Here is a 13,096-nt window from a genome sequence, read left to right as displayed (position 1 = left end):
GCCAGATGAAGAAATGAACTCCTTGAAAATTCACCTGTTTTTCACTGATCAGCAGTAAAACTAGTTATCATTTATACTGGGAATACTTCTACTAGAATATTAGAAATTCTTCTAAGAAGGAGGAAATGTGGCTCTTTTATTGATATTTCTAATAATACTAGATGTATCACTGAACAAAATCAGGGCATTAACAGCACTTCACTCTTATATTTGTATTTCATTTCCTAGCACTTCTGTTTCTGTTCTCCACGTGTAGGCATTATATATTCTTTTTCTAAGAATTTGGTATATATTAATTTTGAAAAAGTGAATAATTACAAAAAGGCAGCAACATTCTTTGCCCCTCAGGTAATCTATCAAACACCACATATGTGTCCTTACTCTAAAGCTGTCAAGTAGATCAAAGCAATATTCTTTGCAATAATAGACTATACCTTATGAAGAAATCAGTACAATAGGCACACTGTACATCAAAGATTCATAGAACAGTATAAAGCTAGGTCTTATAATAAGTAAAAACACAGCACTGGAGACCTGGCATGAAACCTTTTACAGAATATTAAAACACTTGAAGAAAAAAGAGATTTACCCATAAATCATCACTTTTTTTTTTTTTTTTGTCTACGCAAATCTTTACAGCTTTACCTTGTAAACCACCAAATACAGTCCATTTGGAAATCACACTTTAAAGTTTAAACAAGGGGTTGCTACTTTGATGACTGTCATGCTTTATCCCTATCTGATTGCCTCCTGTGATGAGATGATTGATTCTGAGGACAGAGTACAGATAACATGTCGTTTGCCATTAGCAAAGTTCTCCAAGTTTAGGCAGTTTTCCACAGCTGACTTTTATTCAAACACTCAAGTGTGAACTGAATGAATGGACTGTGAGATGAGTAAAAACCACACTGGGCCACTAAAACCAGAAAGTAATGTTCAATGTTCCAAAGTATAGCCAAACTCCAGCTACAGAAGAGCTATGCAGAAATGAACCCAAGAGTCCTGGTGGCCAACAACTTGAACATGTAATTATTTTGAACATGCTCACGTGATCACTTAAACATGTGATAAGACTCTCCCCGTAGCGTGGGAGCCTGAGCATTTACTGGGAAGCATTAGCAGCAGCACAGCCACTGGATCAGAGGTGAGATGATGAGATACTTGCAGGTCAACATCCCGAGCACTGTCTTTAGCTGTGAGTTCAACAGCAGAAGAAGACTGACAAACCTGAATGGGCAGGGGATTATCAAGAGAATTAAAAGGTTAAAGCACAGAATTTATAAGGAAAGGGTGACAGAGCTAGGTTTTTTCAGAAAAAGAGAAGTCTAAGGATGATGGTGGAGCATCTAATTACTGTTTCCATTTACTTAAAGCAGGGCCATGAAGAAGATTAAGTCAGACTGTTCTTGGAAAGGTATTGTGAAATGTTGAGAGGCAATGATTGAAAGTTTTATCAAGCAAAATTCCAAATGGATACAAAGACAAAAATATCCTAAAGCAAGGATAATTAAGCACAGGACAATTATCCAGATGGTTATTCCTCTGAGGTAAAGAAAGATTCGACTGAACAACATCCTGAAATGCCTAATCTAGCTAGGACATTAGTCTTCTTTTGAGCAAAGGAATGGTTTCCAGAAGTGTCTTCAACATAAATTATGCTTTGATTCTTGCAATGAAATAATATGCAGGTGTGAAGTATGAAAAGCTATGTGCTCCTGATTTCACTCACTAAGATAAAAACAGCAGCAAACAATCAATGTTTTATGTTTCTTTCTGCTGACTAAAGAACCATAATAATAATAATAAGTGTGCATATATTAGAGGGTAAGGTGGCTTCACTTATGCATATAGAGCTACACATTACTGAAGCAGAACTGGACAAAAAGTAACCAACCAATGGATTTATATTTCCAACACAGTAAATCCAGATGCATTTCTATAACTTACTAAAGACAAGGCAAACACCTTGAGACAGAAATATCCCCCTTATTCATTACAGGAGACCTCACTGATGCAAGGGAGTTACCAATGAAGAGCAAATAAGTATCTCAGGATGTAGTCAACAAAAATATTTCTGAAATTTTGTAGTAAATTCCTTTTAAATTTTTACAGTCCAAGTAAGTCATGCAGCACTTTTGCATAAAGCCAACTCAGAATTTAAATTCTTGGCATCTATTCAAATCTTCTGATTCTATCCATTCCACTGACAATGGGAAAAGAGTGCTCTACAAATAATTGATTAAAGATATTTCTATATATAATTTACAGTATTCATCTCCAAAAGAAGTCCCGTGTCTGTAAAATATCCAAGGAAAAGAAAAATACACCGCATTTCTTTTCTACATCTTTTATGTTCCCAAATGTTAATGAAACAATGCCCTTTATTTCTCTCTGTCCTTGGGAAGTGATAAAGGAATGGGAGGTGATGTGATGCCTAGATTAGCACAAACAACTTCTGGGGTTTTGACAGGGTGAAGAGAGGAATGTTAATAGTTTGACTGCTCTAGAGCATTCCTTGCTTCCACCCAGACTCACGTGCAATGCTGAAACTGTGAGATTCAGGAAAGAAAGGAGAAAATCTTCTCCAGGTCTCCTATTAGCCAGATTCTTGGAATAGTTGACTGTGTCTTGCTCAATAACTCTTTCCCCAGCTCTTGTTCTTATTTGCGAAGGTATCTCAATGCCTCAATAGGTCCAACAGCCATTCCAGTGGAATTAGTGCTTTTTCATTTATTAACTCCTACTATCTTAAAGATGCTGTCAGCCTGACTAAATTCCAGGTTTTGAAGATAAGAAATACATATTTTTTCTTAGGGCAAAAGTTTTCCCTATCTTCTCTTTTTTGTTGTTGTTGTTGTTGTTTTTTTTTGTTTGTTTGTTTGTTTGTTTTTTTGTTTTGTTTTTGTTTTTGTTTGTATCAGCCCAGCAGAGTCAAAGTGTGAAATTTAAACTTACCACTCTATGACAGTGATTGGCTTTCAATATAAACTGAGGTATCAAGTCCCAATAATAAAGAATGACAAAATTCAAGAGCTGGCTGCTGATAACTAATCACTAATATTCCAGACAAAAAGGAGAGATTAACTGTTTAGATGCAGGATCCCTCATGATGTACCAACATTCTTGCTGAAGAAGTATGAAAATATTCAGAGGTGGATTGAATCTTAGGGACCTGAGTCCCAAAGACAATGTGAGTAGTGGTTACCAGGTACAGAGAAAATTTTATAATTTACTAGCTTAGTGAAGGACAGTGTAGCATGTGAACTCACAAGAAAATACCAAAGATTCGAGAAAAGTTCAACACCAAATAATCTCAAAAATCTACTTCTCAAAAATTTGTTTCCTTCATAATTTACATAATTCTCCTTGTACATAAGATGTTGCAGAACCACTATAATAACGGCATTTACTGAATAATATTCTTAACACTTGTTCTATTCTTAAATCAACATCAAAATGCATTTTGAAACCGACCATACAAACAACAAAAAACATGTATTTCCTTTACCTCTACATTTTTTCCTAGATGGTACAAACACTTGCCCAGAGCTACAGTACTTTGCAGATGGACTTTTCAAAAATCCAGTTGCAAACCAGGGGAAAAACTTACCTCAGTGGTGCTACTGGAATCTTCCAGTCCAACCATATTAGCTTGTACCAGCTGCTGAAGAAGTTGCACTTGAGCCACATTGAGGAAGAAGTCCAAATTTGTTGTCATATTCACTTCCAAAGAATGACCACAGACCAAAATTTCCTGAGAAATTAAGGAAAAATACTAAGTAACAGCCATTGGGAAAATAATTTTCAGCTTCTATATAACTGCATTATGGCTCCCTGCTGTAGTCAATACTTAACATTATATACAACATTATATATAGTACAAATGTGGTCTTTTTAGGAGAAACTGGTGTGTCATGCTTCCAAAGGATGTGGTGTATTCTTTGCATGGCTTTCAACAGCAGAACTGTTAAGGTAAACTTTGCAAGAAAGCATCTCATGCATAAGGCCTTGCTTCCATCTCTTGCTAGTATCAGTGGGCTGTCAGAGTGTCCTTGGCAATGATTCCAATTCTCCTTTCCTTCCAAGAAAAAGATATCCCTTTTTTATTTTTTATTTAAACACATACTCTGCTTGATTTATAATGAAATCATGTGTTGGAACTCACTGATAGCCAATCTGATTGATTTCTCTTTGCCTGTAAACCATTCTTAATACCTTGGCAACACTAGTTGAATAGCCACTGTTTTATTGGTGTTGTCTAGCACAAATAAAGATCTTCACCACTGTTGGCAAGCAATAAAGAGATGAAAAACAGACAGAAGGGGAGAGGAACTGCTCTGTCTCATGAGAAGCTTGCACAGTGCTCAAGCTTTAATCTAAACTAGACCTCTCCCTTCATCATGGAATGTCATCCAGGGAATAGATAACAAGAAGAATGCATGTGCAGAAAACACTGAAATTCTTGAACATAAGCATTAGCAAAGCTCAGATTTTTTTTTTTCTTTTAACTTGAATAACTTCTATGCATCCTAGCCATACTCGGGCTTTCTATTTTTTTTTTTCTACATTAAATAATTTTCCATTTGCCCTTCTGATGACCCTTTACACAAAAAAAAGTGTTGATTTCTTCTCTCTATGCCCACTAGTTGTTATTTTCCAACAAGGTACACCCACTGCATGTTGCAATACACCTCTAGCACCCTTTACACTCCTATACCAGAACTGCTTTTCGCAGGAGGTAGTTTTTAAGGGAAATTATCCTTATGAGCTGACAAAAATTTTCTGGTATCTTTCCTATATAAAATGTACTTGAGCTACAAACTAATGGCAAAAAGTCAGCCAATACCTTTTGTGTGCAGCCTGTTTCACAGACTTATTCTTAACTAGCTGAACAACACACCAGCAAAAGTTACTGTTAAATCTGAGTACCTGGAAGTACTCATAGCAAAGGTAGGGAAATGGATGCTTAGTGACAACTTGGGGTCTTGGAAATCTGGCAAAGAGAACTCAGCTTAACTTTCTTATTATAGATAGTCTACAGATAGCATTTTCAGGTTTCTTTATATGAACCTTGTGAATACAGTGTTTTGTTATGCTGCACCTCTTATCAACACCTTTCCATCACAAACTTTAAAAAAAATTGCTGGAAATAATTAAAGGATTCCCATTTTTGGAACTGAAAATAGGCTTATCTACCTCTGGCTGGACTGCCTTCAATATCAAGTGCTATACAAATATTCTTTCTCCAGCAGAGAAAGAACATTTCTGCTCGTGACCTTTCTCCAGTTGGCAATTTGAAAACACACCTGAAGACTTCAAATGGTGGAGTGGTAAAATATTAAGATTATTCATATATTAGAAGTTACACTATTTCTGTAGACACTTTGTACAAACCTCTGGGTGTAAATTCTCTGCAGCATCAATTTTTGTAAAAATAATGGCAGGAGCTGCAGTTATTCGAACGGTGAAATCTGTTAAAATTGGAGTTAAAATAGCTCTCCTTTCCTGATGCCGCCTTATGCTAGAAAACAAAGGGAAAGAAAAGTAAAGATTAAATTGCATTATAAATTGTCAAGAGGCAAAAACGTTCCATATTATTCTTTACATCCAGCACATAGCAAAAAACGTCTTCAACACTAGTTGGGCATTTGATTGCTACCTTAATAATCTTTAAGTATCATTATTGTAAATCATATTAATTCCAGTCTTGAAGAGAGACTTCTATCTTCATTTCACAGGATAAGTATGTCTAAATATTTGACTCTTCAACCTCTCTCCAGGTAGACAAGTTTGACACTTGACACTGCTTCTTCTCCTGTTTAATGCACAATACACAATAATTTGGAGAAAGATGCAAACTTTATTACCAATATTTTTAAAACCTGCCTGTGGATAAACAGCCATTTATAAAACCTTCACTGTATAAATGGCTGTTTTGAAGCCTAATATTTGAATTTGTGCATTAAAAGTCTGTGTTGAAGAAATATGTACAAAACTGACACAAAAATGAAATACATGAAAACTTAAACTAGCAAATTCCATGCAACACTAGGACTCCCACATGAAATCAGTAACTATTGTCCAAGATGTTTAGAATTATTTGAAAAACAGGGGTGTCAGTCTTCCTCAACTCCTTCTGTCACTGCTTGTTTTTGGTGCTTTGTCAGCTAAATATCAACATTTACTTACCAAGAATATTTATGTCATTACACTTGGTAACTGCATTTATTTTTTAGCCAGGTGTTTAGTTTTGAGTTTTTTGTTGGTTTCTCTCCCCCACCCCGCCCCATCATTCCCCCCACCTTTAACCAAACAGTAAGCCTAGAAGCACAACTGTTATAGATGGATCACTAATAGCTTATGACAACACATTCCAAATGGCCAGAATCTTCTGGGTCAGGTCAAATAAACTATTGCCACAAAATGCCATCTGAGAGCTTCTGATGAGGGAAAAAAATGTAATGAGATCAAGATGTTCTTCAGCCCCTAAAAGAGGATACACTCCAAATTCCAAGGAGACTCCTTACACCAAGATAGTTTCTGACAGTTCTTTTTACCTAATATTGTTTGTAGCAACATAAAATACCTACATTTCACCAAGGATAATTCTAAAAATCATCATAAAGTTATAGGTCTACGGTAAGTTTTCCTATGTTTACAAAATAAAAAATTGTCAGCTATGAAATGATGCAAGTTTAAAGAACAAATTACATGGCCTCAGAGAAGAAGTTAACAGATCCATGTAGAACTCTCCATCAGCATGTCAGTTACATTTCCCTGTATTACCTTTAATTTTGCCATCTCTAATGGAGACATGGCAGTTCGGGCATCAGTGTAAATCACACAAGTGAGCCAGACATGAACTATGCAATTAACAATTAGTCCCCACCATCAGCTAGAATTACCCATGTTAATGTTATTAACCAATATGCTTATATGCCTGTCTATGCAGAAATTACTTGACTGAATGCAGAACAGGTATTGAACTCACTTGATTAAGAAGGGGTATTGCAATGCATAGTCTAGTAATGGTTCTGTAATGGGTTCTGTAGAAAAAATAACAATCTCAAATACTAATGGTTTGTAAGCCAAGAGTTAAATCATAACCCGAGGTGGAATTCAGTCTACTGCAAAAGATACAAAATTCATACTGCAGAAGATACAGAATTCATTTTAGTGCTTAGGCTATTTCAAATTTGATGCTTCAAATTCTACTAATATTTTTTAAGTGTCCTCAAAACATGTAGAAAGGATGACTATCCATAAGGGAATATAAATTAGACAGTGGAGGTAGGCCGTCTATTTAGGACAACAGTATACAGAAGTTAAGAGCAGATGCCACAGAGCTAGTACTGGCAGAGCACAACTCTAATAAACTTCTGCCTCAAATGGCCCTCATTGCTGAGAAGGCTGCACGCTTCCATAAAAAGTGTGCAGCTTAAGAATAAGCCAATCAGTGAGTGGAGAAAACTACCATCTTACCTTAAAAGCTTTAGCATTTTGGTCAGCTATATCTCTGTTGAGCTCTAATGATGGCTTTTAGAGCAAGGTTAGTCTCATTAGATCCCCAAATTAGAAATCAGACTTGTTAGTGGCTAGTGAACATCTGCAACTTGAGAAAATGGTCTTAGATTTTGGAGTTCTACAATTGTTTCTCTCCCTGCCACCACCTCTATTTTACATTTAAACCAAATTATTTTCTACCCAGTTCCTATTTCCCCTTCTCAATGGATGAGAAAGAAATGCTTTTTTCTTTCAGGACATGAAAGAGCTACATAGGACAACAATTCTATGAAAGAACATGCAGCTAGAACTAGACTAGAAAACTTCTACTTGAAGCTTCTTGAAATGCTAGTAAGTATTATTTTAATATTTGAAACAGAGCTGTAAAAGCAAGTCATTTGTTAAATCTCAAACCCTCAATTGGCTCTCTTCAATCACTGATCAAATTATTTTTCAGCTTAGGCATATTCCCATTTCTTAATTTTCATACTTTATACTAGTAGGTACCCAGTACACTGCATCTTAAAGGACATTTTTGGTAATATATATATTGATTAGTCCTTTATTTTATTTTATTTTATTTTATTTTATTTTATTTTATTTTATTTTATTTTATTTTATTTTATTTTATTTTTAAAATCATCCTTATGTGCTATCCCTGTCCATCTCTACTTACTACTTTCTGAATTTCTTGTGGGTGAATTTGAACCTCAGCCAAATCAAGTATTAGGAAAATAATTGTAAGTACAAACAGAAGGCAAACAGAGCACAGTAAATAATGAAGGGAGAGGATATGAGAAAGAGTACAAAAGGAACAAAGAAACAAATTCCACTTTGAATTATTGAGTCTTCCACACTGCACCTAAGTGCAACGCTAACTTAACACAGGTGTACGCCACATGAGCTTATGAAAAAACTTGATTGTGAAGAGTGTAATGATGGCTCTATGTCTGCAGCACATTCATTCCGTGGTTCATTTATGCATCTGTTATATATTTGTCTTGGAAAAAAAAGGAAAAGCTAGTATTTTAAAGATGTTAAAGCAGTTGATCATCTACACTTAAAAGTAAGTGTATTTGAAAGACCATATGCTAACGCAAAGGAACAAGGCAGTTAAGCAACTGTGATAAGGTTCGGAGGTGCCTCAGTGCAGAATCTGGGCTTTATCTGCACAGTAACACAAACCCTGGTTATGGGCCACAGATCCACACTGCAAAAGCACAGAACAAAAATGGTTTCTGTCCTTAAAGGTTTACAATTTAAGTATAAGAAAAAACACACCCAGAGACAGGGAGCTATAAGTAAACTACTAACAGCAGCATAGGTAACGACATCCATACAGTGGCAACCAGTCTTATGGTTTTTATATTACACTATAATAGAAATTAATTTTTTGGAAGAATTTTGAATAAAGCATTGCAATAACAGTGTGAATGTTCACAGCAAACACCTTTATAACACACAGGAATGAGCAAGGCAGTGCCTCTTTAGAAAACTGAATGCGTCGGTCTTGGTAAGTGGCATGAAGAGGTCTGATGAGCAGGGAGTGTAGATGAGTCAAAACAAATGAAAGGAGACATGAAAAGGGAAATGGATAGACTGGGGGTCTGGAAGTACTGCGAAAGCAAAGACATCTAATGATTAATATGACACAAAACGTTGTGGGAAGGAGAGAGAAAAAAATGCGAAGAACAGAATTTCGCAATGGAAGCAACAACATTTGATTGTATCAAATCAAATCATCAGTATTTGATTACATCCAGTCAGAAGCACATTGGATTTATACAAAGAGGAAGGATTGCCAAAGAGATGATATTGCCCTAATTATGGAGATGCGATGATGTGAGACTGGATAAGCTGAGAAAACGCACAAATAGGACCAAATCCTACTACTATGACTCTCGCGTGGAAAACACTAAGCAAAACAAACAGAAAACATGGCCAGTAATAGCTAAACATAACCTAGATGTGAAATTTGGAAATGTTTACCTTATTACCAATTGTATTTTTTTCTTAATAATATCTTATTGAATCTAGACTTTGAGCCCCTATATACTTAAAAATTCACTAAGTCAGGGAGAAACTTGTATACATTCAATACATGAATAACAATCAAAAGCACATTTGCACCATGTAATTTTACTAGCTAGAAAGATGAGTTCTCATGGAGAATTTTGTAATGTGAAAAAGAAAAAAACATATTAACATGAAATAGGCCATATAGTCAAAGTGTTCTCTAGTTGTGTTGAGGCATGCAAAATGTCAAAATATGTTAAGACAGTTAACTTGAGACTTATGAATTTTCTCTTGCAGGCTTCCCATGTAGCTGTTTAAATCAGCTAATCCCTGATATACAAATGTATTAAGAATGTATTAGGATATCTACCTACTAATGACTAATTCACATCCTTTCAGCTTTCTGAGGTGTTGCAAAGACATGTCACATGTCAGTAAAATATCATAGCAACATTTTGAGGACCATCTAATAACCAAAATTAGAAAATAAATAAGTCTACACTACCTGGCTGTAAAGGATTACTATTTTTGTATTATAAGACCTCAGTAAAGCTAACTTCTATCTTATGAAGAATGCTGTGCAGCATTTATTTGCTGTGGATTAATATAAAAAATAAAACACCCCATATTATTGAGAAAGGCTTTGTACAGTATGAATACAAGCACAACTTAAGGTATCACAAAAGACAACAATTAAAATTAATTACTGAAAAAAATGCATTGCATTTTATTCCAAAAGATTCAAGGGGAATGTCCCTACTTCCTTACACAAAGATCCAGAGATTAATTTTTTTCTGATCTTTCTCATTAGAACTTGGCAATCTGCCAAGAACTTTCGAAAAAAGCATGAAAATGAAAACTATTCAAAGAAAAATCTGCAGGAAACCTTTCTGAAGATCCTTGCAGTGGTATTTTGTTCAGTTTTGTACAACAGATCATTGGCTCCCTGATGTACTCCCTGAGAGCTGTTCCAGATGGTGGCATGCCAAGGACAAAACTGTAACGCAGTATATTGCCACACTCAATTCATTACCACACAGAGAAGTAATGCGTTTAAGCTCAATTATTATTTTTTTTAAACAAAGTTTATTCAGGCTGCAGGAAGCAGAAGTTGCTGCTGGGAGCTGTAGAAGGATTGCACAGGGATGGGGGCGAGGCCTCAAGAGAGGATATATTTCTTTATTTCCTTCAGGGCTGTTGTTTTTTCCATTGAGTGGAGGGAGAGGGAGGAGGAGATCTGCAAGCTGAAAAAGCAGTTTTCAATCAAGAAAACTTCTTTCGGTTAAGTACTCCCAGTTCCCCTCATGCTGTTTGGTAAAGGGAATAAATGTGGACAGGTTTCATTTGTACATAACCTTATTAGAACTGTCTGACTGTTTCCAGTATTCTTTTTATATATTACACCATTAGGGAGCTTTTTATAACATCCATGGTGAAGTATAAACATTTCATAATGGAAAGAGTTATGATCCCTGATCCTCAGTACAGCACAGCATCTAGACAGTTTTTTCTGCAAGACTGCATCCACCCTACCAGAGGGTTCCAGTTCCCCCATTCTCCTTGGCATGACCTGCATAGACACAGGAGGCATCACACCAGCATTATATATACACCAGCCCAGAAATATATAGGGGCTATATATTTCACTATAGCCCCTCTTGAAGAATCTTACACTAAACACCTGCAAGTATTCAACAACTTGGTCTTAGAGGATGACAACTTGCTTTCCAAACTGCAATGTAAAGGGGTGGGGGGGTGGGGGGGAAATCAACCCCTTAATGTATTAAGTACTAGAAGAACTGAACTCCAGAAAAAATGGTGTGAAAATTCAAAGGATTTGCTTTACTCTCAGAGTAAAGATTGCTAAAGCATTTAAATGATAAATTATGTCAAAAGCCTTCAGATACTTGTTTGTGTGATATGCATGGATCTCCAACTAACAATAGGTTGGTTTTCATGAAAATTTTACAAATGAGGTCAAATTTCAATTGTAGATTAAATTAAAATATAATTTATTTAAATTTTTTTGCAATTTTATTTTTAAATAATTCAATAATGCTTTTACAAATGGGAATGGAAAAGGAATGGCTGGCATCTATGCTGAAGTTTTCTGTAAAGTAACTACAAAAAACCTGGGTATAGGTTGGATTCTATACTGCTCCACATAGCATTAAAGTATTACAAAAATAAGGGAAATAGATTGGAAAGAAGAATCTTTAAACCCAGTGATCCTAATATACCAGAGCACTGGGTAAGAACAAACAGAAGTATATTAAAACCAAACAAAGAAATTAACCCTAAAATAACTCAGCAAAAATAATTCACTATGTTCCAGGTTAAATGTATCTAAGAAACTTAAAAGAAATCTAAAAAAATGGTATCAAAATTAGATAAAGGCATAAAGCTTTTGTGGTATTTGCAGTAAATATTAAGATAAACTTAACCCTGTAAACAGTAAGCACCATGTAAAACATCCTACAACTGTCCTCTTGGTGCAGGCTGGAAATAGCACCATGGATGGCAGAGTTCAGTGCAGGTTCTTCCAGTTCTCAACACATCACTTCCACAGGTCATAAAATAAACACAGATACAGCATAACTGACTGCTAACTAAAAAGCAAAAATGCAAAGATCCTGAAGAAACTTTAGTAAATATGTAAAATTTAAAACCAAAAGGGTAAGAAAGCATTCATAGTTTTTCTTGGAAACAAGCTGGAATTAAAATTCTGTAATTGCATACCAGAAAGGAAAATCTAATTTATTTAATTATAACTGTTCTAAATTAAAACCCAAGTAGAAGATTCATTCAAAAGCAATTTTAAACGAAACATACTTATTTGTATTCTAATAAAACTTCATTTTGGAAGTGTGCTGAGGAAGCATGTCCAAGATGTTATAGGAAAAAAAAACCAAACAAACAAAAAGAGAACTCACAATGGTCTGTAACAGCTGCCTCCCTTGTCCTATTCGCTTTTCAGGAATCCCACCAAATATTCTATCTCAATCTACACCCATAAAGCTCAGATGCAGAGTGTGCAGGCAGTAGGATTTCAGTCGCAAATGGCACGGAAAAGGAAAGCCAGTCTCTCAGTAACTGGTATTACTACGTTAGCTTAAGTTGCAAATTGGCTGCAAGTCCTTTGGAGATTAACGTAATCTTATTTTCCAAGATATTCCAGTGGATGTGGAATTTTGGGACAAAACTTGTCCAACATCAAGGCCCAACTAGAAAGTCATGCACATTTTTTAAGGCTAGGAATTTAAAATAAAAATCCTCTCTAGAATTATAAGAGTTAAAAAAATAAATTGTTAAAAGACGGGAAAGAGCACACAATCTTACAAATGAACATCAGAGTCTATTTCTGTGTTAAAATTTTTATCTGCACTCCTGTGACTCCTTGTCATTTTATCAATTCTTTGGTTTGAACTGTTTTTCCTGCCCTCTACTTTTCAATGATAAACTGGAATTTATTATTGACCACATATTTTTCCTTCATGCTCTCCCTCCAGAGTTAGCTTATCTTGCCCTCTTGGCCTTGCATCAATACATCACTTACAAAGCTCAGTCTGTGTGCCAT

At 35.5% G+C, this 13,096-nt stretch overlaps 1 protein-coding gene across 4 annotated transcripts in view; it reads right to left on the bottom strand.

Moving 5' to 3' along the window:
• The window catches only part of VPS13B (vacuolar protein sorting 13 homolog B), a 429,986-nt gene that overhangs the window by 139,280 nt on the left and 277,610 nt on the right, over positions 1 to 13,096 (bottom strand). For all 4 annotated transcript variants that reach the window (XM_053960664.1, XM_053960682.1, XM_053960693.1 and 1 more), the window contains 2 exons: positions 5,395 to 5,521; positions 3,611 to 3,754 (listed from right to left, as the gene is read on the bottom strand). In XM_053960664.1, coding sequence (XP_053816639.1) covers positions 3,611 to 3,754; positions 5,395 to 5,521 — 271 coding nt within the window. The remainder of the gene's footprint in view (positions 1 to 3,610; positions 3,755 to 5,394; positions 5,522 to 13,096) is intronic.

Source organism: Vidua chalybeata, chromosome 1 (genome assembly GCF_026979565.1).
Source record: "Vidua chalybeata isolate OUT-0048 chromosome 1, bVidCha1 merged haplotype, whole genome shotgun sequence".
In the NCBI taxonomy this organism is placed as follows: domain Eukaryota; kingdom Metazoa; phylum Chordata; class Aves; order Passeriformes; family Viduidae; genus Vidua; species Vidua chalybeata.
The sequence above is the reverse complement of the archived record's forward strand: the minus strand, read 5'-3'. Positions and strand labels throughout refer to the sequence as shown.